The 23,273-nt window shown below is 40.7% G+C and overlaps 2 protein-coding genes and 1 non-coding gene across 5 annotated transcripts in view; 2 read left to right on the top strand and 1 right to left on the bottom strand.

Annotated features, from left to right (window-relative positions):
• The window catches only part of golga3 (golgin A3), a 43,694-nt gene extending 22,853 nt beyond the window's left edge, over nucleotides 1-20,841 (bottom strand). Inside the window, exons 1-19 of one of the 3 annotated variants that reach the window (XM_061815977.1) lie at nucleotides 20,708-20,841; nucleotides 16,978-17,211; nucleotides 16,018-16,302; nucleotides 15,584-15,696; nucleotides 14,456-15,171; nucleotides 14,228-14,336; nucleotides 11,651-11,957; nucleotides 10,864-11,066; nucleotides 10,633-10,770; nucleotides 7,463-7,624; nucleotides 6,209-6,577; nucleotides 5,798-5,875; nucleotides 3,205-3,468; nucleotides 3,042-3,136; nucleotides 2,267-2,483; nucleotides 1,569-1,712; nucleotides 1,262-1,459; nucleotides 1,023-1,139; nucleotides 772-911 (exon numbers count right to left, since the gene is read on the bottom strand). In XM_061815977.1, coding sequence (XP_061671961.1) covers nucleotides 772-911; nucleotides 1,023-1,139; nucleotides 1,262-1,459; nucleotides 1,569-1,712; nucleotides 2,267-2,483; nucleotides 3,042-3,136; nucleotides 3,205-3,468; nucleotides 5,798-5,875; nucleotides 6,209-6,577; nucleotides 7,463-7,624; nucleotides 10,633-10,770; nucleotides 10,864-11,066; nucleotides 11,651-11,957; nucleotides 14,228-14,336; nucleotides 14,456-15,171; nucleotides 15,584-15,696; nucleotides 16,018-16,302; nucleotides 16,978-17,098 — 3,776 coding nt within the window. In that variant the 5' untranslated portion in view covers nucleotides 17,099-17,211; nucleotides 20,708-20,841. Of the gene's footprint in view, nucleotides 1-771; nucleotides 912-1,022; nucleotides 1,140-1,261; nucleotides 1,460-1,568; nucleotides 1,713-2,266; nucleotides 2,484-3,041; nucleotides 3,137-3,204; nucleotides 3,469-5,797; nucleotides 5,876-6,208; nucleotides 6,578-7,462; nucleotides 7,625-10,632; nucleotides 10,771-10,863; nucleotides 11,067-11,650; nucleotides 11,958-14,227; nucleotides 14,337-14,455; nucleotides 15,172-15,583; nucleotides 15,697-16,017; nucleotides 16,303-16,977; nucleotides 17,212-18,154; nucleotides 18,415-20,707 lie in introns of those variants that run through there. The other 2 variants (XM_061815976.1, XM_061815978.1) reach the window with 2 other exon arrangements.
• trnaa-ggc (transfer RNA alanine (anticodon GGC)) lies at nucleotides 2,820-2,893 on the top strand. Its single transcript has one exon. It is a non-coding gene; the product is annotated as a tRNA-Ala (tRNA).
• Nucleotides 19,530-23,273, top strand: part of si:dkey-112e17.1 (uncharacterized) — a 46,407-nt gene continuing 42,663 nt past the window's right edge. Inside the window, exon 1 of the mRNA XM_061815979.1 lies at nucleotides 19,530-19,724. Coding sequence (XP_061671963.1) covers nucleotides 19,653-19,724 — 72 coding nt within the window. The 5' untranslated portion in view covers nucleotides 19,530-19,652. The remainder of the gene's footprint in view (nucleotides 19,725-23,273) is intronic.

Genomic DNA, 23,273 nt, shown 5'->3' with positions numbered 1-23,273 from the left:
TTTTTGCAGATAATGTGGTTCTTCATCAAGCTGTGATCTCCAACTCTCACCAGAGCAGTTCTCCAATCTGAGAACATGGTCCTCAGTTGGCAAAGGGTGGCGTGCCCTCTCCAGGTCAGGGATGAGATCTTGCCCAAGTGGAGGAGTTCAAATATCTTGCGGATTTGTTCAAGAGTGATGGAAGAATGGAATGTGATAGATAGGCAGATCCATCCACCGCCTGCAGTGATGCGGACTTTGTGTCTGTTCTGGTAAAGAAGGAACTAAGTTGAAAGGTGAAGCTCTCGATTTACCAATCGATCTGTTCCCACCCTCACCTATGGTCATGAGGTGTGGGTCGTTACCGAAAGAACAAGATCTGGGATACAAGCAGCCGAAATGAGTTTCCTCCGTAGGGTGTCCGGGCTCTCCCTTTGGATAGGGTGAGAAGCTCGGTCATCTGGAAGGGGCTCTGTGTTGAGCCGCTGCTCCTCTGCACTGAGAGGAGCCAGATGAGGTTGCTGGGGCATCTGATCCGGATGCCTCCCTTGTGAGGTGTTCCGGGCAAGTCGCACCGGAAAGAGACCCAGGGGACGACTCAGAACACGCCAGAGAGACTATGTGTCTCGGCTGGGCTGGGAACGACTTGAGATTCCCCAAAAAGTTGGATAAAGTGGCTTGGGAAAGGAAAGTATGGGTGACCCCCGCTAAGCTATTGACCTCAGATAAGTGGTAGATGGATGGATGAATTACCATAGACATCTGTATTCTGTAACACACTATTATACATACTGTAGTTTGTGGGCTTCATGTTGCAGAGCTTTGACTAAGTCCTCCTTGGCCTGCAGGTCTTTCTTGATCTCTGAGAGTTCCAACACGGCAGCCTTGTAGTGCCTCCGATTGTGGGCTCCTTCAGCCTTTGCAGTTGCCACCTGGACAGACACATTGTGTAATTCATCACCAAAGATTCACCAAAGCATAAATATAACGCCTCACTACAAAAAATCCAAATCTTCAATTCTGATAGCATTGAGAACTTGTACCTGTTCTTTAAGATCTTTTACTTTGGTTTTCTCTTTTTCCAAGGCAAGCTGAAGATTTTGTACCACCTGCTTCATTTGTTGGTCCTCCTCCTCTTTGCGCTTTAGAACAGCTTGAACCTGAATATGCGGGTGTATGAAAGAACCATGTATAAGGAAGAGGATCTTTTATGCTTGTTTAATCACAAGAAACTCAATGCAAATTTTATCCACAGTGGACATAAAACAGACTTTTTTTTTACCTGCAGGTTCAGCTGTACAAGATCAGCCTCTCGCTTTGCTAACGCAGATTCCAAGATATTGGCATGCTCCCGCAGTGTACTGTGGGACTTCGTCAGTCCAGCCAATTTTCCTTTTTCATGTTCCAGCTCAAGTGCGAGCTTCTTGTTGGCCTCTTCTAATTTTCTGATCCGCTTCTTAAAGCACCGTGACTCTTGAAGCTTTGAAAAAAATGACAAAAGGCCATTTAAGAAGCAAAATATAGTAAAACCTTAAAAAGTATTATGTGAATTCTCAAATTTAGCACTGTCCACATATTTGATAGCGCACCTCATCTTCTAACTCCAGGACCTTCTCTTGGTACTCCTCTAACTCTGTGGACGTGAGGTTGATGACTTCCTCAAGTTCTTTTTCTAACATTGCCTTGCTTTTGGTCACAACCTGAAGCCCAGTCTGAAGTGATTCAATCTTCTCCTGGGTAACAGATATATTAAGTGTTTTATAATGCCTATATTTGACAATAATAGTAATTATTTTTTTGTAATTATTATGTAATTATTTACTGAAGTAACGGAAATTCATTGATTCCATGCAATGAGAGGTTAATAGGCCTTTACAAAAGCATTTTTTCATGTTAAAAAAAAAGAAAAAAAAATCACATATTTGGATTATCACCTTTTTATTTCAGTGATACCTGACACAGTACATCCATGTGCACTATACATAGAACACTTTTGTAAATTCACTACAAAGGGCATTACTCAGATTAAATTACTCAAATGTCTGATACTGTCAGACTTAATATTCCACAAGGTGACTTTATACCAACCAAAGTCATTCTCCGTTAAGATGCTGGTTATCTTGTTAAAGTACCGTTTTCAGGTACTTTCTACAAGACTGGCAGTGACAGACACCATTGACTGATTTACTATTGCTGATGCTTTCACTCCAGCTGGAAAGCTAGGGAAAATCTGTACAGTAGTGAAGTCAAATATTTCAAGGTGTGTAAAGAGAGGGTAGGTTTATACCTGCAGGATGTGGTTGTTTTCACCAACCGACACCTGAGCTTTGAGCTTGACCAGCTCAGCCTCAGTCGTCTCCTTGTCAGTCAGGGCCTCTTGCAGCCTCCGACTCAGGATGCTCACAGCATTCTCGTATGCCTTGTGTTTGGCCTTCATCTCCTTCTGAGCACTGGTCAAATCGGTCCCCAGCCGCTTCATACGCACTTTTTGCTCAGAGATGGCTCTGTTTCAAGCAAATGATAAAATTTGTTAAATCAAGGGGATAGCTTCCCATAATTGAAGGTGTTGCAATGCCCTCATATGTGGTCAAGGATGACACAGTTGCTTATGAACTTTAGTGGCTTTATTACCACGAGTGGTGACAGAATTCACATTCATACAAATAACTTGACAACATGCTCAGTCTGTATGTAAGAGTCTTTGTGATGTCACAGCTGCAATTCATGAGCAGAGCAACAATATATATTTTTTAATAATTAAATATGAAGAGATACTTATTCGGGTCCAAACCAATGAAGCATGTTTTATTTAAGCACCACTTTGCTTTTTGAAATACAGAGGCCCTGTAGCTCAGTGGTTTAGAGCACTGGTTTGGCAAAACAGGGGTTGTGGGTTCGTATCCCACGGGGGCCTCCATTCCCTGAGAAGGGTTGCGTCAGGAAGGGCATCCGGCGTAAAAATTGTGCCAAACATATATATGCGTTCATCTGAGATGACACGCTGTGGCGACCCCGAAAGGGACAAGCCGAAAGAAACTTGCTTTTTGCAATACATGACTCACTTTTTGGCTTCTGTTTCCATTTTCTCAACTTGTTTCCTAAGACTTTCATTTTCTTCTGTCACAGCCACAAGCTGACTCTGATCAAACTGCAAGGACTGTGAAGGAAAATGAGATTAAAAAAAAAAAAAAACGGCACTGAAGGAGTAATTGCACCCTTTTTTACCTGTATCTGTGTTTCAAGCTGGTTTCGTTCTCTCTGAATGTCTTGCAGATGACTTTCCATGTTACTAATCTGTTCTTGCACTCTAAGCAATTCTTTCTGTAGATGGGTCTGCTGTAATTCAGCCTTCTGCTTCTCCCCTTCAACATCCAGAAGCTCTTGTTTTAGGTCCTTCACCTCTGCCAAAAGACGCTTTTTAGTTGACTTGAGCTCACTGATCAACTGATCTTTGGAATTTGCATCCCGACGGTAAGCTTCCACCATCACCTTTAAAGACAAAACATTATTTGACATGACATATTTCCACTAGACACATCTGAATAGTTAGCCAAAAGTCATTCAACAGAGTAAACAGCCTGGATCGACTGAAGCCTTAATATTTTTGTCAATTAATGTCTTTGAGGTGAAAAGAGTATCAGATCAAGTGATGAGGCTGAAATCGAGAGTATTGTGTATAATGTGATTAGCGGCTATGCCCCACAGGTAAGATGTGAACTCGAGTTGAAAGAGGAATTCTGGAAGGAACTTGACGAAGTAGTCCTGAGCGTGTGATTTAGTGAGTGAGTGATGTGATCGGTGTGATGAAGAAGTGATGGGTAAGTACGGCATTCAGCAAAGGAACTTTGAGGGGCAGATGGTGGTGGACTTCGCAAAGAGGATGGAATTGGCAGTTGTGAACACTTGTTTCCAGAAGAGTGGAACATAGACTGATTTACAAGAGTGGAGGTAGAAGCACGCAGGTGGATTATATTTTGTGCAGACGGTGTAATCTGAAGGTTACAGACTGGAAGGTTGTGGTGGGGAAGAGTGTAGCTCGACAGCATAGGATGGTGGTGGGTAGGAAGACTAAGAAGACAAAAGGTAAAGCAGAGAATCAGGTGGTGGAAGTTGAGAAAGGAAGAATGTTGTGTGGCCTTCCGGAAAGAGATGAGACAGGCTCTAGATGGACAGAAAGAGCTCCCAGAAGATTGGAATACTACTGCCAAGGTATTCAGAGAGGCAAGCAGGAGAGTACTTGGGGTGTCTTCTGGTAGGAAAAGGGAGAAGGAGACTTGGCGGTGGAACCCCAAAATTCAAAATGTCATCCGAGGTAAGAGATTAGCAAAGAAGAAGTGGGACATGGAGAGGACTGAGGAGAGGCGTAAAGAATACAATGAGATGCGCCGTAGGGCAAAGGGTAGAGGTGGCGAAAGCTAAACAAGAGGCATATGACGACATATACTCCAGGTTGGATACAAAAGAAGGAGAAAAGGAGCTCTACAGGTTGGCCAGACAGAGGGATAGAGATGGGAAGAATGTGCAGCAAGTAAAAGTGATTAAGGATAGCGATGGAAATGTGTGACTGGTGCCAGTAGTGTGCTAAGTAGATGGAAAGAGTACTCTAAGAAGTTAATGAAGAAAATGGGAGAGAAGGTAGAGTAGAAGAGGCAAGCGTGAATGACCGGCATGTGGGTTTGATTTGTAAGGGAGAAGTTTGAAAGGCACTGAACAGAATGAAAAAAGGATAGAATACTAGCGGGAGAGAAGATGCCAGAAGAATGGAGGAAAAGGGTGCTTGTCCCCATTTTTAAGAACAAAGGCGATGTTCAGAACTGTGGAAACTACAGAGGAATAAAGATAAGACACACAATGAAGTTATGGGAAAGAGTAGTGGAGGCTAGACTAAGGACAGAAGTCAGTATCTGCGAGCAACAGCATGGTTTCATGCCTAGAAAGAGTGCCACAGATGCACTATTTTCCTTGAGCATGCTCGTGGAAAAGTACAGAGAAGGTCAGAAGGAGCTACATTGTATCTTTGTATCCCTAGAGAAAGCCTATGACAGAGTACCAAGATAGGAACTATGGTACTGCATGCGCAAGTCTGGTGTGGCGGAGAATAGTACAGGACATGTATGAGGGTAGCAGAACAGCAGTGAGATGTGCCGTTGGTGTTTCAAAAGAATTTAAGGTAGTGGTGGGAAAGCTTCAGGGTTCAGTGCTGAGCCCCTTCCTGTTTGCGGTAGTCATGGATAGGCTGACAGACAAGGTTGGACTGGATTCCCCTTGGACCATATGTTGTTCGCAGATATTGTGATCCGCAGTGAAAGCAGGGAACAGTTACAAAGATGGAGATACGCACTGGAAAGGAGAGGAATGAAGATTAGCTGTAGTAAAACAAAATATCTGCGTGAATGAGAGGGGCGGAGGAGGAAGAGTGAAGCTCCAGTGAGAAGAGATAGCGAAGGTCGATGACTTCAAATACTTGGGGTCAACAATACAGAGCAATGGAGGGTGTGGTAAGGAAGTGAAGAAACGGGTCCAAGCGAGGTGGAACAGTTGGTGGAAGGTGATTGGTGTTCAATGTGACAGAAGAGTATCCGCTAGGATGAAGGGCAAAATGTATCAAACAGTGGTGAAGTACGAATTAGAGACGGTGCCCCAGTGGAAACAATAGGAAGCAGAACTTGAGGTCGCAGAAATGAAGATGTTGAGGTTGGCCCTATGATTGTGTTAATTTTTTCCTTATTTCTTCTCTCCACAGTTGTTAAAATTACTTACAAAACATTAATGTAGCAGTCGGTGTTATAAAATGATAAGGATAAAGCACATTTTTTACCTTTTGTTGTTGGAACTGATCTTTCAGTTTTTGAGCTTGTTTTTTCAAGGAACCATTTTCTTGCTGTAGCTTTTCAATCTGTAACAAAACAAATATCCATCATACAGTACTTCAAATATGAAATCTAAATATCTAAAAAACTTTGCACAACATTGTTGAATGTAAACAAATTACAGCCTCTAAAACGTATTGTTACTGATATGTGTGTGTGTATATATATATACATATATATATATATATATATACACACACACATTTCTTTTTTTTAAAAACACTTAAAACACTCATGAAATTCAATTGTAAAGTTAACGTTACGTCACAGTTTATCGTAAGGTTAACAGAAGTACATTTGTCTTTATTTTTATGCGAATTCAGTCATACATTAAAAAGAAAGCTAACTGTGTTTCGCACCTGATTAGTTTTAACCTGAACTTCCTGTTTGAGCTGATCTAACACATCCGAGGCCAGCAAAACATCCTCTCCAAGCCATTCCGCATTTTCATCAAGGTGGCTCTTGTCGGCTCGGGCTGTCTGCAAAGCTACCTCAAGAACAATCTTCTCGTTCTGAAGGTACTGGATGCTGTCATCTTTGCTATTGTTCTCCGTCTGCAGCTCAGCTAGCTGGGCTTCCAGCTCTAGGTATCGAGCCTCGAGCTGGTTGATTAACTGCTCTTTGGTATGAAGGTTCTCCTGAGTGGTGGTTAGCTGGCGCATCAGGTCCAGATGTTCTTTCTGGAGAGAGTGCAGCTGGATGTCCTTCTGAGAAAGGTTCAACTTCATCTAAATACAAAGGGGGAAAAAAACTCATCATGGCAAGATAAGAGGAAAAATGGGTATCAATTAGCACTGGTGCTTAAAGGGGAATTCCAGTGGTTTGGACTAACAATGTAACCAATAGGTCATATGTACTATATCTTGAAAGTGCGATGTTAATCCTCTCATATAATGGTGATTTGACAAGATTTTTATTGGCAATTACGAATTTTCATGGGTGAGTCACATGACCTACGTGTACGGATGTGACGTATTAGATGTAAAATTGAATATTTGGATGGTTCTTTGGACGGGAATGACGGGAGTCTACGCAGAGGCCAGCGCGCGGGACACACCATTCATCCACCCAGTAGAATTCTGGAGTTTGCATGTTCTCCCCGTGCCTGCGTAACTTTACTTCAGGCACTGCAGTTTTTGTTCCTTAAATGATTCTCTAACTGGGCAGAACATGCCACCCAAAATTACATGGATTATTTATGTCCGAAGTTCGGCAAAATTTCGCGATACAGTAAGGTATTTTACCGTGTCCGATCGTCGTGGTACTGCATGAGTAGACACTACAAATCGTCGATAATTTCTTTGTTGCCACACTTAATACGTCACATCCGCACACGTTAGTCATGTGACTCGCCAAAACGGTGGTGGCCATGAAAATTCGTAATTGCCGATAAGAATCTTCTCAAAACATGAGAAGATTAAAATCACATTTTCAAGATAAAGTACATACGACATGACCTATTGGATACAATGTCAATCCAAAGCACCGGAATTCCCCTTTAACAATTGAAAACAAACAATGAAGCTAGTAGAATGGATAGATAAGCATAGCACATGTAGAATTTAGTTCCCAGCAAATGAAATGACAAAGTGAAAAAGAAAATAAATCACTACCTGCTCTAGCTCCATTTCCAAGTTACTTGCTGTGTTGGCCAGTTTTATTAAGCGCTCCCGTTCCTCCTCAAACTCTTGTAGTTTGTGTTGCAGATCATCTTCCACCATACTTTTGGCATCCTGGATCTGCTTGTAAGCAGCTTCTTGAGTCATCATGTCTACCTACAACATAGGTAGCAGAACATCCATATCATAATCAATACATTTTATCAAAGTAAGATCTGAAAGAAAGCATATACTGTACAGTATTAAAAATAAGGCACACGACATTTTTGTCATGAATTTACAGTGATGCAAAATCCACACCCCTGTTCAAATGCCAAGTTTTTGAATGATCAATTGATTGACTAATATTTCTTTACCATGCTTTCATTTAAGCACAGAATACACAATGTACACAATAATAGACAAGAAATGCTTACACCAACTGCTCAAACCACTGGATAAATGAAGTGAGCAGCAATACACGAATTAGCAATGAGAGAAAAGTGGTGCAGATGTAAACAATAAAAGTAGATTCAGTGGAGGAAAAAAAAAAATTGACATGTTCAAAATATTAGGGCTGCAGCTAATGGTTATTTTAAGAAAGATGATCATTTTTTACATTTAATCGGATCAAATTTTAATTTGTGGCCCTATTCAAGGTTCTTTTCTTAGTTCTTCAACCTGCACAATACATACAGAAGATTGAAATTACAGTACTCACTCAATTGCCCACAGTGCTACAAAAGGCATTTCAAATAATACAAAAAGCTAAATAAAACTTTGGTATAAAGAGTATTAATTGAATTATACAGTATATTAAGGCTTTGATTAAACATTCAGTCAGCTTTAATGGAGGTCCGCAGAATTCAGAAAATATTTACTGCTAGAAATTCTGATTTGTTCCAAAATTTTGACTGGACTCCCTAAAGAGAGCATCAAACAGCTCGAGCTCATTCAGAATGCTCCAACTTGGGTTCTGACCAGAAAAAAGGTCAGAGCATATAATTGTAATTCTAAAGTCTTAACGCTGTCTTCCAATCAGCTTTAGAACTGATTTTAAAGTTCTGCTATTGGTTTATAAATCACTAAATGGTTTAGGTCATGAATACATAAAAGAAATGCTTACAGAATACAAACCTAGTCGGGATCTGTTATCGACTGGCTCAGGTCAAATAGTGGAGTGCAGAGTTCAACGTAAACATGTTTTAATATTTCTTGCACTGCATGCTGTTTTTAATCGTACTTTTATTTTATTATTTCTTCTCTCTTTGTATTTAAATGCTTTTAATAATGTAAAGCACATTGAGTTACCTTGCGTATGAAATGTGCTATATAAATCAATATATGCTTTGCTTTAGAAGGCTGAAATTTGGAATATTGGGGCACTTAAAGGTCAAGTGTCATCAAACTGATGATTTTTGGTATATTATTAATGAAAAACCCACAGCCAATATGGTCCCATGTGTTTTTTTTCCCCCATCATAAAACATGATGACGTATACAGCTTTTTATCAGTCCCGCCATGAAAATCCTGTCAGGGATTTGTTTTTGAGAAGAAGCAGGAAGTGACGTAAAGGACAGCGGTGCCCCCTTGTGGACTTGTTTGTTTCCATTAGTTTTACCTCCGGGAAGGTAGCTCGTTGTTCCTTCGTGTTAGCCAAAATGCCAGATCATTGCATTGCTGGACATTGCTTGAACACTCGGGAGAATGGAATTACCCTTCATAAGTTTGAAAGAGACCCTGTTCGTTGTGAAAAATGGATTGCACGGGTGCAGAGGACAAGAGCTTCGTGAGTTCCAAATAACAGGTAGGTGTATATACAGCTCAAAAAAAAAGCAAAAATAGTTTGGGGTGGACCATGTAATCGGTCTCTCTCATAACGTAGCAAAAGATCTGCCTATGAAATGTGTTGATGTGCGCATACAGTGACTAAAAAAAAAATAGTTTGCGGCGGACCACGTAATCGGTCTCTCATAATGTAACAAAAGATCTGCGTATGAAATGTGTCGATGTGCACGTCGCCCATCCAACAGTGTCTCGATAGTGTTCATCGCGTACTGCAGCGACTTTGACCATACCCCTAAAAGCAACATAGCTCGGCTTGACCCCCTCCTTATATGCCACCACGGGCGCTGAAACTCAGCCACACCGGATGAGGCGCAGCGTTCGGCAGTCACAGCTTCTGCGAAGGCTGCGCGTTGGGCTTTGCGACGGGCGGCTCTGAAGAACCCAGCCGAGAATGCGTTACTCAGTCGTGTGCGCGCATAAAGTGCCCCGGCTCGACTGTGAACACCCCCCTAAAGCAGCAACGCTCGGCTCTGTCATAAGCCACACCGGCTGCGATGAGCCGCGATGGCTCATCTCCGCTGCGATGGCTCTGTCATAAGCCACACCGGCTGCGATGAGCCACGATGGCTCATCTCCACAGCGATGGCTCATCTCGGCCGCGGGAGTGGATTGGACGGGATGCGGTTTGCCTGTGATCGGATATCATCTGAATCTGGCTCGAAACAATAGTGTAATATTGCCCTGAGGGCTCGAAACAATAGTGTAACATTGCCCCGGTAACTTCACTCGGTTGTGTGGTGTCCTTTTCGAAAAGAGCTTTGGTGTCAGAAGGGGCGTCGGAAAAATGGGAATATCTCTGTTGTTCGGCTTCCGTGGTAGCAGGCACTGCGCGTCTTCAGCGGCGGAAATGACGATGACGTCAAGGACAGGACGAGACTAATATGGCGACCACTTGGATGTCGAGGGACACTCAATTGCGCAACTTTGTGCATGGATGACACGCTCTCCGCTCTTTTTTTTCCCCGTATAGACATTAAAGTGAATACTGTTATGTATTTTTCATTACTATATCTATTTTACAAAGTTTATAGGGATGTCAGTCCCACTTTAATATCTGGTTTCTCTTCTGAACTGCTTGCCAGCACCAACACTTTGCGTCTTTGGAGGTGTGACCTTTTCACCGTCACTAGACTTCAGAGCATGAAGGGATGTCGCAGGAATGTCAGTCTGGTTAAATGTTGCATTAATGGTGGAAAAAAGCTACAAAATTATTTATCTTGGTCTCATTTATTTTAAACCATCATTGAAGCATGCCCTATCCATAAAAAGAGGGGGTAGACTTTTCTTATCCAATGATCTCCCCAGGTATGCTCTGTTCTGTTGATAAAGAGTGTACCTCAATGCTCTGCAGCTGAACAGCAATACGCTCTTTTTCTTTGATAGAGCGGTGTTGGGTTTCAGTTAGTTGATGAGACAGGGTCACGTTCTCTAGCTTGAGATGTTCTAGAACACCAGTCTGGGTCATTTTTCCAGCCTACAAAGGAAGAAATGTCTTATCTGTACAAGAGCTGTTGTTTGATGTATATCTTGATGTACAACTTGAAGTCAAAGACCATTTATATTTTACCTGCATGCTAGCCATTTCACTTTGCAGTCTCACTCGGGCTTCCTGAGCCAGTCCTAGCTGCTGCTGGTACCACTGCCTCACTTGCTGGAGTGAGTCAATCTCTGCCTGGGAGGTTTTAAGTCGACTCTGAAGAGTGCTCCGCTCCAGCTGGACTTGTTGTAGCTGGTTCTGAAGACCACCCATTTGCAGTCGCATTTCTTGGACTGCAAAATGGATGAATGGTATTGTTAGCTATACAAAATATATTTATTGACTTATTTTCCGCTCTGCTTATTCTTATTATGATCTTATTATTTCTTGCATTAAGGTCACGGGCGTGCCGGAGCCCATTCCAGCTATTTGGGCAAGAGAGCCGTTCCTGAACTGGCTGCGAGCCATTCATGGGGCAGGGCACATAAAAACAACCAACCATTCACACATTCACACCTGTGGACAATTTAGGGTCTTCAAGTAACTATGATTTTGGGATGTGGGAAGAAAACGGAGAACTGGGAGAAAACCCACAAAGGCACAGGGAGAACATGCAAATTCCACAGGAAGGGCCAGGATTTGAACCCCAGTCCTAAAAACTCTGAGGCAGATGTGCTAACCAGTCTTTCACCATGTCGGCGCACACAATACAATTATTGGCAAAAGTATTTGCTTATCTGACTCGACTCACATATGAATTTAAGTGAACTTCCATTCTTAACCGTAATTAAATCTTAATATGGAAGTTGAGCCCATACTTTTGACAATGTATGCAACACTATGAGTGATAAGAATAAAACCAATGATGATGGCTCACCTATATTGTCCCTTGAAGTGAGAGTCTTTTGCATCTCCTCCACCTTCCCCATCAACCTGTTATATTGGTCTTCAGCCACCTTCAGGTCATTGGACAGTGAAGCAAGACTGGAATTTTTGCTCTCCAAATTGCCCTGCAGATCCATCATTGCCTTCTCGAGTTGGCTACAACTCTGCTGCAGTGTCCTGACTTCTGTCGTGAGAACACACTGCTTTTCCTGGCTAAACTGAACCTCTGCTTTCTGAGCCTGCATCTGAGCATTCACGGTGGCAAGCTGAGCCTGGAGCTCAGTCTTCTCCTTTAGAGCCTGGTGGACATGAGAGGATTGTACGAATCTACATTGAAAGATGCATTATTTCTAAATTAATATGTGTATAGCAAACGGCTGTAACAAATGTTGAAAAATACAGTGCAGCTTTTGAGCACAAGTTTGAATATATTTGCACATGAGAGGAAAAACTATTTGGCCACGTGACCTCCAAGAATTAAAATTCTATAAAATAAGAGGTCATCAATCTCTTTACAGCGCACTTGGAAATCATGGAGGGGTCTGAAATTTTCATTGTAGGGGTATGTGCACTGTGAGAGAGATAATCTAAAAAGAAAAATCTAGAAATCACAATGTATGAGTTTTAAAATACTTGTGTGAAATGGCTGCAAATAAGTATTTGAACACCTGTCTATCAGTTACAATTCTGACCCTCAAAGACCTGTTAGTCTGCCTTTAAAAGTCCACCTCCACTCCAAGTATTATCCTTAATCAGATGCACTTGTGAGGTTGTTCTCTGCACAAAGACACCTGTCCACCCCATACAATCAGTAAGATTCAAACTTGTAACATGGCCAAAACCAAAGAGCTGTCCAAAGACACCAGAGACAAAACTGTACAACTCCACACGGCTGGAAGGGGGTGTGGAAAAATTGCCAAGCAGCTTGGTGAAAAAGGTCCACTGTTGGAGCAATCATTAGAAAATAGAAGAAGCTAAACATGACTGTAAATCTCAATCCAAGTGGATCCCCATACAAGATATAACCTCATGGGGTCTCAATGATCCTTAGAAAGGTGAGAAATCAGCCCAGGACTATGCGACAGGACTTGGTCAATGACCTGAAAAGAGCTGGGACCACCATTTCCAAGGTGACTGTTGGTAATACACTAAGACGTCATGTTTGAAATCATGCATGGCATGGAGGGTTCCCCTTCTTATGTCTAGTCTTAAGTTTGCCAATGACCATTTGGATGATACAGAGGAGTCATGGGAGAAAGTTTTGTGGTCAGGTGAGACCAAAATGAAAGGTTTTGGTCATAATTCCACTAACTGTGTTTGGAGGAAGACAAATGATGAATTCCATCCCAAGAACACTATCCCTACTGTCAAGCATGGGGGTGGTAGCATCCTGCTGTGTTTTTTTTTTTCTGCACGTGGGACAGGACGACTGCATTGTATTAAGGAGAGGATGACCGTGGTCCTGCATTGTGAGATTTTGGGGAATAACCTCTTTCCCTCCATCATAGCATTGAAGATGGGTCATGGTTGGGTCTTTCAACTTGACAATTACCCAGAGCACACAGCCAGGAAAACCAAGGAGTGTCTCCGTAAGAAGCATATTTAAGTTTTGGTGTGGCCTAGACAGTCTCCAGACCTAAACCCAATAGAAAATATTTGAAGGGAGCTGAAACTCAGGGTTTCTCAGCGACAACCCAGAAACCTGTCTGATCTAGAGAAGATCTGTGTGGAGGAGTGGGCCAAAATCCCCCCCTGCAGTGTGTGCAAACATGGTGAACAACTACAGGAAACGATTGACTTCTGTAACTGCAAATAAAGCCTACTGTACTAAATAATGGTTTCTTAGGTGTTCAAATATTTAATTGCAGCTGTATCACACAAATAAATCATTTAAAGAAAAAAATCATACATTGTGATTTCTGGATTTTTCTTTTTAGATTATCTCTCTCACAGTGGACATTCACCTATGATGAAAATTTCAGACCCCTCCATGATTTCTAAGAGATCTTGCAATATAGCTGGGTGTTCAAATACTTATTTTCTTCACTGTACTTAATGAATTGGGGCAAACTCACATTGCCATGGAGTTGCAAACATCGAATTGTCCAAAATATTTTGGGAAGATAAAGAACGAAGGTTCAAGAAGAAAAAAATGTTTTGTCGGACCCCTGAGTGAAATCTGACTGGATAGGTTTGTCTAAATATTGCATATACAAATTGTAAGTAGATCATCAAAAACCAACAAAACTCTGACCATTTCATTTTTGTGTTCGTTCATGTTCTCTGACCTAGAAATTTTGTGGCAGTGGTATATTAGCAATTCTAGCTATGCCATAAACATTCATACAAGTATACTGTATGAATCTATATTCAAAAGTATATTATGTATGCAATTTTAGCTCTCAAACAAAACATTACATACATCTCGTTGACCACTGCAAACGATATCTACAATCATAAACACTTAAATTAAAACATCTTTGATGGCGTGATACAGATGTTATGTTAGCTATCATTATTTCGCAAAAAAATTCTGTCTGGTCAGTGTAAGTGTATGCTTCAGAGTAACCTGGTTGGCCTCAGATGACAAAGATTCCAGTTGGCCTTCTAGTCTCATTTTTTCTTTCAGCACTTGCAGTATTTCATCTTGGCCCATTACAGAGCTCTCCAAAGAGACACTGAACAACATAAACATCTGTGTTACAATGATTATTTGTTAGATGAAAAGTATTAACACATTTTGTTAATTTTATCCCCTCAAAAAATGTACTTCATTACTCCCTGACATCAAAAATACCTGCTGGAGAAACTGTCTCTCCGACTGCGTGGTTCTACGGACCCTTCTTGCTCCAACTCTAGAGGGTGATGCTCATCACGGGCTGCCTGCAAGACTTCATGCAGGGAGGGAAATTGCCCCATTGCCTCTGCAGCAATCTCCCGTCCGTCAACGGTGTAGGTCCTCTGCTGCCTGTCCATGGGAGCAGAAATCATGGTGTAGGTCCTCCTGGTAGACACACTGCTGTAGGATGAGCTGTCACTGTCATTGCCATCATTTCCAGGCCTTGCTCCTGACTCACTGCCATCAATCTCAGGGACACTTTCCTCGCCTTGGAGTGAAGCCCGAGACAGCACTTCTCCCCCACAGGTGCCTGATTGTGACATCAAGCTGATCTCGGATACAGTGGATACTGAGCTGATGGTCGATTGGATGGAGCCTGTGGTGTTGTCTGCAGTCTTTATTCCTCCTCCTCCCTCGCCTCCACCATCAATCTCTGGAGATCTGTAGTCAGCCAAGGAGTGGATTTTGCTTGTACGGGAGGATCTGGATTTTTTGTCCTTGGTGGTGGGAATTCCTAAACTCCCCAGTTTAGGACCACGGGGTACACTGGTCCTCAGGAAGGAATACTCCTTAGTCAAGGCGACTGTATTGGCCCTGGGAAGAGCCTCAGGATGCAGCATTAATTCTGGGTCCAGGGTACTGAATGGTCTGTTTTTTGCAGTGCTGCGATGAGACTAAAAAACAAACACATTTGGCCCTTACACTGGCAATATGGCAACTTTTAAATTTGGTAAACCTGTTGTACACCGAAAGTTATTAACTAAACAAGTGAAGGGAAATACCTTTAAAAAAAATGTCTCTTTCAATATTTGAATCAATGCAATGTCATTCAAACAACATTCAATTTGTCAAACGGCGATCATCTGCAGTTAATAGTTTGGTCCCACTGGACACTATGTAATTAGCTGAAGTGAAGATAAGTGTCTTTAAAAAAAATGTCTCAATCTTTATAACTATGTCGAGCATGTATTTGAAAATCTAAGAGTTGCATGAAAAATGTAAAAATGATAGTGATGGTCATGATAATGTGACATCTAAGAGGTCAACAGTGACATACATACAAAAATACAGTGCCTATCCACTCACCCTCTCCTTATGCCTTTGCACTCTGTACTGTTTCAGCTGCTCTTCCAGGCGCCGGCGAGCCTCCAGACGAATCTTCTCCTCATTTTCCATTTCCAATGAAGGCTTATGATTGGCTAAAGAGCAAGGCCATTGATCCAGAAGGAAACAATAACAGCTGTCTTAATTAAGAATCCCTTAATGCCCACGTTCCAGCACGCATTACTGTTTCATTGCTCAACATCAATGTGGTTAAAAAGTCGAATCATTAATCCACAAAAAGATGTCATCACAACCCTATTGAAGTTGCATCAATGTAATTTCCCTGACTCCATCTACCCAGAAGACAAACACAATTAAGATAAAGAATGTGAGCTTAGTTTTGAGTAACTTTACAAAGAAAATGTTGACGAAGATGCAGCACAAAGGAGGCACTCACGCAACAAATGTATGCTTACACAAATCTGTCTCCTGCATAGGCATACTGAGTTTGAGTGACTGCAAAGCATCACCCGTGTGACCTGTCACCTCAGTACCAGCTTGAACAGGTTCAATCATCATGGGTGGATAAACAGTCACACCTGCGTAGGCCTCTTGAGTTTGGGAGTTGAATGGGGAGCTGCTGCTCTGTGGAACGGTTGCTGGAAACAGGGACCCATTATGATGAGAGTTCCCATCAGCAGCAGCAGCAATGCCTTCTGACATTTCATCTCCATTTGGCATTGCGTCCGAGCTGACGGGACCTGAAATGAATAAGTCCCAAAGAATGTGACAGTGAGTCATAGTTTATATTGCACACTAGAATGCAAAGTGAATGTTATTCCGTTGGCAAACTGGCTGAGCAACTATGAGAACAAGCCAATTCATTCCCTCATAAGAAATTCTCAAGGCTATGCTGTGCAGCAAATATTATTCACATCTAGTTCCAGCATGTTCCTAAAACATAATCACATGTATTTGGAGAGCAGAGGTATATCAAGACGACAGGTTATTGTAATCTGCGCCAAATGTAAAACATGTTTGCCAATGGTGAGAAGGCAAATCATACTCGGTAAATACTCATTAGGAACTGAGGGGGAACACATGACGGCATCATTTGCACAATTGTTATATCATTACCATCATTACAAGACATCTTTGCTTATGACTCCCTGCACTTCTGTGTTGTTCTAAATGTTTTCGTTTTATTTGCTTGTCTATTGAAGTACTAGAGTAACTCCACTTGCCGCAGAAATATTAGTTAGTCCTAAACATAGTTATTTTTTTTATGTTTCAAGGAAGGCATATTTTCCCCCCTTTCAGTATTGTCCCGAAACAATGGGAAACATTTTGGTTCAGTAGTGAGCCCATGGTGTAATATAAAGACAAAAGACAAGGCAGACGAGTCCTATTCCACCAAGAAAAGCGTCGACACTCACCATTGTGTAACCCCTTAGTTGTGTTTGGATTGCCATCAAGTCCTTCTTCGTTCAATTGTCGCTCACCCTCAACCTCTTGGGATTTCAAAGTGGTGTAATCTTGATCAGCATTGATCTCCATTTGAACAGTATATTAAATTCTAATGTCCATGGTTAATCCTTCTGGGTCCTCATTGGGAAGCAACACAATACTTGGAAGCAGGTGCTTTCCAATATTCAGGAAGTTATACAGTACTGAAAAGACAAATAACTAAGTAACATGTATGGACAACACCATGTGGCAGAACAAGCAATTAGTCTTTACAAGTGTCAATAGTACAACAATAGAATAAGAGATTCATGAGCTACTAAATGGATTTATTAAGTAGATTGTGCTTTGTCAATTTTTAATTTTCATTTTGGGAACACGTTTTTAAATTTTACGAAGAAAAATAACAACAAAAAATGCTTTAACTTAGCTGCAAGTGCAAATCATTATTTATCCTTAGTCAATTCCAACCTATCGGCAAAAAAGAAGTGTCTAAAACAAATACTCCAACTTAACTGCAAGCACAAATGTTTATTTGTTCTTCTAAAGTAACGGCAAAAAAAAGTCACTAAAAAACGGCATGTTCAATCACGAACACATATGTAACTGTCAATTAGAGTTGACGTAATGTTAAAATACATAAACAAGATGATCGCATTCTCAACCTAACACAAAGGACATCTTTTAACGACCTTCAACGTAGTCATAGCACTACTACAATCGAAACCCTCCGAACTGTATTATCGCTTATTCGGAAAGATCAACCCCCCCCCCCCCCCCAACAGTAGAGCAATTATCGACAGAAAACAACAAATATTTGACATGCATGCGCACTGCATCCAGTTTCCTGAAAATGCAATTAACAAATACGTAGTGAATGAGTAATTGGCAGATTGTAATGTAGAGTAAATTTAGCTGGTGGTGCTAGCCACAAAGCTAGCTCTAGTCTATGTGTACGGGGGAGAGACCTGTCAAGCTAACGTCAAAGCTGCTAACTCGGTCGCCGGTCAGAGCCGTGTTTATGTTACATTTTAAAATCATCGTATAAAATGTGCAAATTATGACATGTTGTTGAGGATGATTTAATCGCCTATGGCCTTATTAAATGACAAATTCAATAAGCGCGTTAAAATTGTAATGAAGGCTCACCAAACCAGCTTCAGCTTTTACTACGTGGCTGTTTGCCTTCCGTCTCCTAATATGACCGAGTGGAAACAATGAACGCAAACACAGGTACCGACTGCTACGTTGAATAATATATTTACAAATAAATACATTAGAGTCTGTAATACATTAAAAAATATGATGATTAAAATACAAACATAAACAAAACAAAAAAATTATCAATAAGGACGCAAATCACTTGGCAGCTAAACTCTCATGTGCATACAGATTTTTGAAGCAGGTGCTCAAACCGGAAAAAAATGGCACCCGTTGCCAGAATTATTCATTCACTTGAGAAAAACACCAATGTAAAGTTTATTTTAGTATTTATCTGTGTTAACACGATTTAAAAACTGTCAATAGTACAACTAATAAGAGATGAGATGAACAAAGGAGGTAAGGGGATGAAAATGTGAATGTAGAGTCAACACGCCCCTATTCTAATTAATGAATGAAGGAAAAGATATTGAGACGGGGCAAAGCGGGAGCAAATGTGACATTTAAATCAGTATTGGTGTTAGTAATACATACTATAGAATATTGGACAATTCATCACTTTAAACATTCCTTTTCCCACAATTGTCATTGTACTGGTCTATAACGGGAACCGCGAACGAGTAAGGGCACTCTGTACAAGCGGAACATAATATGGGCCGTTGACGCACTCTTATTTGCTCTAAATGAAGATGACTCCGCATCTTGCACATCTGTGAGTCTTCTAAGGAATAGTTCCTATTAACTGAATGTCTCTTATTCTTTGTTCTTGTTAGTTAGTTAGTTAGTTAGGGTGAGGTAGGGTCTTATGGCCATTAAAGCTGATTCTGATTTTTCCAAAATGAGGAGCCACCAGATTTTTAAACACTTTGGACATACATACTGCATGTTTTAAGTCACTCTGCGTAAACAGGAAACATGAAGCGCAAAACAGTTGTAAACATTTCCGCACTTTAAAAACTAATCCTGCAAGTGATCCTGTACATAAAATGACAATATCTCTAAACTTGAAACAGCACACTTTTGGGTGGATCAGTAAATTCCATAAAATGCCATTCAAATGCCTGCAACTGCAACTATTTTAATTTCTGTATTCCCAAATATTCCACAATGGCACCATCTAGCGGAGTTTTCTCAAAACAACAACGTCACGTTATTAGAAACAGGTACAATCGTGCCGAAGCGAAGCGGTGAAATACTCAAGTTTCCGTATTAATATTTTGGGACAATGTGGATCAGATTCATATTGCCTTCATGCTTGGCCAAACTACTGTTTGTGAGCTTTGCTTTTATTTCGTATATGCATACAAAGGGGCACATTATATTGGCTTATTATAGTAGTGGGGGCGAGGGGAGGGGTCTGGTTTTGTGTTGGGCGTCATGAAAGGGGATGGAAGGCGCTGCCGACACTTCAGGTGAATGAGACCTCTCAGGGGGGAAGAGGAGCTGGGACACGGTTCACTGTGCATCGCATTAAGTGGGGGGGAAAATGACTTGTATCGGGGGGTATGTTTCCATGACAGCATATCTACTCTTCCTGATGGGATCCCTTGCACAGAAAGTAAGTATACGTATGTCCACTGCAAAACTTGTCGTGTTATAGCTCAATGACAGAAAGATGGTACTAACTTCGCTTGCAAATCCTCATATTGAACCGTTGCATATAATTCTGTTCAAAGCTGTGTCAGTGCCCAGTATGGTTGGAATTTGAATCCCATTTCACCATGCTTATTAAATCTTGCATATACCTTTGGTAAAATTGCCAAAGCTTTTATAAATGTGTATTTCATATGAACTGTGTTTTATTTTGCTCTTGCACGTTTTAGCACGAGAATCGAGTCCAAATTTCTGAAATGAGAACTATAGTGGGAGCACGTTAATTAGTCTCTGTTTGAGACGAATTCCGGAGCTTTGCTTTTGACTTACTATCACTCATGCTGGAAAAAAAGGAAAAGAAAAAGAAGACAAATCTAGTGTGTAAACAGCCAAGTGTATGTTGATAAGTATTAATTGTCACTCAGTCAAGTTTCATTGATGTTGTTAGCTTGACATGGAATGTCTAGCCTTGTGCTATGTTCAGGCACTGTATGCAGAAGTGCAAATTATGAGGGAAGTTTTCACCCCTAAATATGATTTGGACCCACTCAGTTCCTTACTTTATCAATACTATCGCAATGGTTTGAGTTATTCAAAAGTTGATTAGGTCAAGTGTGCTCGTAACCACGCTGCCCAACGTCTTCAAGCTAATGATTGTCAATTCACTTTTACTTTTTAGTAGGAATATGACAAAGCATTTTTGAGTGCTGATTCCATGTTTTTGGAAAGTAGTTTGAATTGGTATCTTAAAAAGATTTTGCTTTTTGCTGTTCTTGTTGTCTTGGGAATGTGAATAACTAGTCTGATTTAAGATTCTTAAATTTGTGTGGGTTTTTTTTTAAAACAGGATTCTCTGAAAATCCGACCTTTAAATTAAAATGTTATGGGGCTTGTGTGGCATGAAAATTCGAAGAAGTCAATACATTTTGTTGGGTTCAAAGTGCTCACCCTGGAATCAATCTTCGCTTCTGCTGATTTGGCTTTATGTGCTGAAGATTCAGTGTCCCCACGTTGTCCTTAGTGGGCTTCCATCTGTCAAGAGCGGTCCTTCCCACTGATGGCAAATGGTGGCTCAACAGCAGTTTTAGTTCCTGTATGCATAGGGTGTTCACTATCTTTGCAAATATCTGCCTGAGGGGGCATGCTAAATTATGGCATTGTCCTCTGCTCCCCTTTTGTATTAAGTTGATTTTTTTTTTTTGGAGCAGCGTAAACAAGCTTGGGATTTATTTTATCCCCATCAGGAAAAAAAAACAGTAGCCATTGTTGTTTAATTGAGGGATATGTACAAGAGTGGATTTTGTTATGCTGCCTTGCAGCGGTTGTCAGAATGCTTAATTTGCAATCGAGGGCCAAATTCATCTCTCATTGAACTGAAATACTGGACCCCGATAAACTTTTTTCCCTTGAATTAACTGACAGCAATCTCTCACAGTTTAACATGAGTGGCCCAATAAGATACCATCTCACTTGAAAGAAAGATGGTTGGTGCTCAAGATTTTTTCATTGCATGATGAAGTGGTCCTGGAATGGCTATAAGGACACTGAGTTCATAGCTTGTGTCATGCACACAATAGCTGGAATTTAGTGGGAGACTTTTTTTTTTTTTTCTCCCTGCAAGGTCATTGTGAGTGCATAATATACAGTAAATCTGTTTCCTCAATGCAAGTTCAATGTTATTTAGTATTTTTATTGTCAGAAAATATCCTGACAAGGCCAAAGCCAAGCTTGAGTCTGATGGATTCCATTTTTGCCACAAGGCTCTATTGTTGAAAAATTATCAAAGACGCATCAATGACCCAAAGAGTTGTACTGGGTGACACTTTCCTGCTGACACTTACCATGAATGCACATTCCCAGCAGCTTGCTTTCAGCAAACCCCACATACTATTCATTGGAGCATGAAATATGTTTTAGTCAATTACTGACATGTATACCTTAATTTTGACAATTTAAACCCCACCTCACAGTTAAGAGTAAGAAATGTTTGATTCCTCCCTTCTAGATTAGCGATACTGTACTTAGAGTACATAAGAGTAAGAGCAGGAAACCGACAAACGTGTGGAAGGCTTCAGAGACATTTGTAAACATGCTCAACTGGAAATAGTTTCCAAGGTTTCCCGTGTCCTGTAGGTGGTGGTAGAGTGCAAGAACAAATTTAGATTTCCCAATTAAATCATTTTAAATACTGCATCTACACTAAATGTACTTGTTTCTTCTTGGGGTGATCCTTCCTTCCTCCATAACGTTTTGTAGTGATGATGAAGAAATTAAATGTAGATATGAGTGGATAAAGATATAGATGGAAACAACTTTCTGAGCCTCTAAAACATTTTTGTTGTAGTTACTGATAATTTGCAATTTCTGTTTTTAACAGACGCACAAAATTGGTCAAATTCTCAACTGATCAAAGGCTCGTACATGTCCTACATTAGATGCATATGAAGCCCTGCATCCATGCTCATTTCGTCAGGGCAGAAACAGAATCTGCAACAGCACCAGAAACTGTGGAAAAATGTTCTCCAAAGAAATGGAGGACATCTGATTATTGGGAAATTAGTCTTTATCCATTTCTCTCATCTCTAATACTGCAGAAAAAAAGTTACTCATTAATATGATTTGGTGTTTTTAATTGAGCCTCTTTTTATTTGGGGATTTTTTTTTTTGTTTTTAATTAGACTGCACCATGGATCGGGCAGATTAGGTGCTAAACTTCGTTGGTCCTTGGACACTGAAATATCAGGGAAGTGATGTTTACGTCATTTAAAATGGAGATTTTTTACAGGAGGGGCATAAATACCGGAACATTCCTGAATGCTCCTTTTTATTTTTAACTCGAAGATTATTTGCCCTTGATTTCATTGTTAAGACTTGTCCGGGTCATACCTTCTTAGGTGAGCTTGACATCACAAAAGTCAGCATTGTTTGAGGAAATTATTGGCTTTATGTCTTATTTAGGTTCTCGCGTCCTTCTAGCACTCAATCTGTCCAGGATCATGAATGAGCTGGAGCCTATACCATCTGATTAGAGCGAGTTGTGGGGTACAGTACACCCTAGACAGGTCATCAGTCAGTGTTGCCAAGCAAAGAATAACAAATTCAGATGATTTCACATTTTATGCCATTTATAGACATATTTTATATAATTTGGGTAAAAGTTTGTAATGCACATGAAATTTTCCTGACATCAATAGCAATTTGCGTAAGTACACTCACTTTATAGTATACTGCAGTATGTTGGACCCCTCACTTTTACGGGGTAAATGAAATGAGCTGAAGCGCCTATTGTGAAAATCTGCAAATAAGTGATGCCCATTGTAATTGCATTAAAAATATATATTTATTTATTTCCTCAGCCCCAATTCGTTAATAATCAGGGATAAACTGGGTTTTTGGGGGATTTGGCCCCGTTCCAAGAAGAAGAAAAACATTTTGGAAAAAAATCCTTTTGGAAAAAAAACAAATTGAAAAGACATGCAAAAAAAATCTGCAAAAAGTTGAATTCAGGGGGGCT

The sequence above is a fragment of the Syngnathoides biaculeatus genome, chromosome 4 (assembly GCF_019802595.1).
Source record: "Syngnathoides biaculeatus isolate LvHL_M chromosome 4, ASM1980259v1, whole genome shotgun sequence".
Classification (NCBI taxonomy): domain Eukaryota; kingdom Metazoa; phylum Chordata; class Actinopteri; order Syngnathiformes; family Syngnathidae; genus Syngnathoides; species Syngnathoides biaculeatus.
This window is presented reverse-complemented; position numbering and strand designations above follow the sequence as displayed.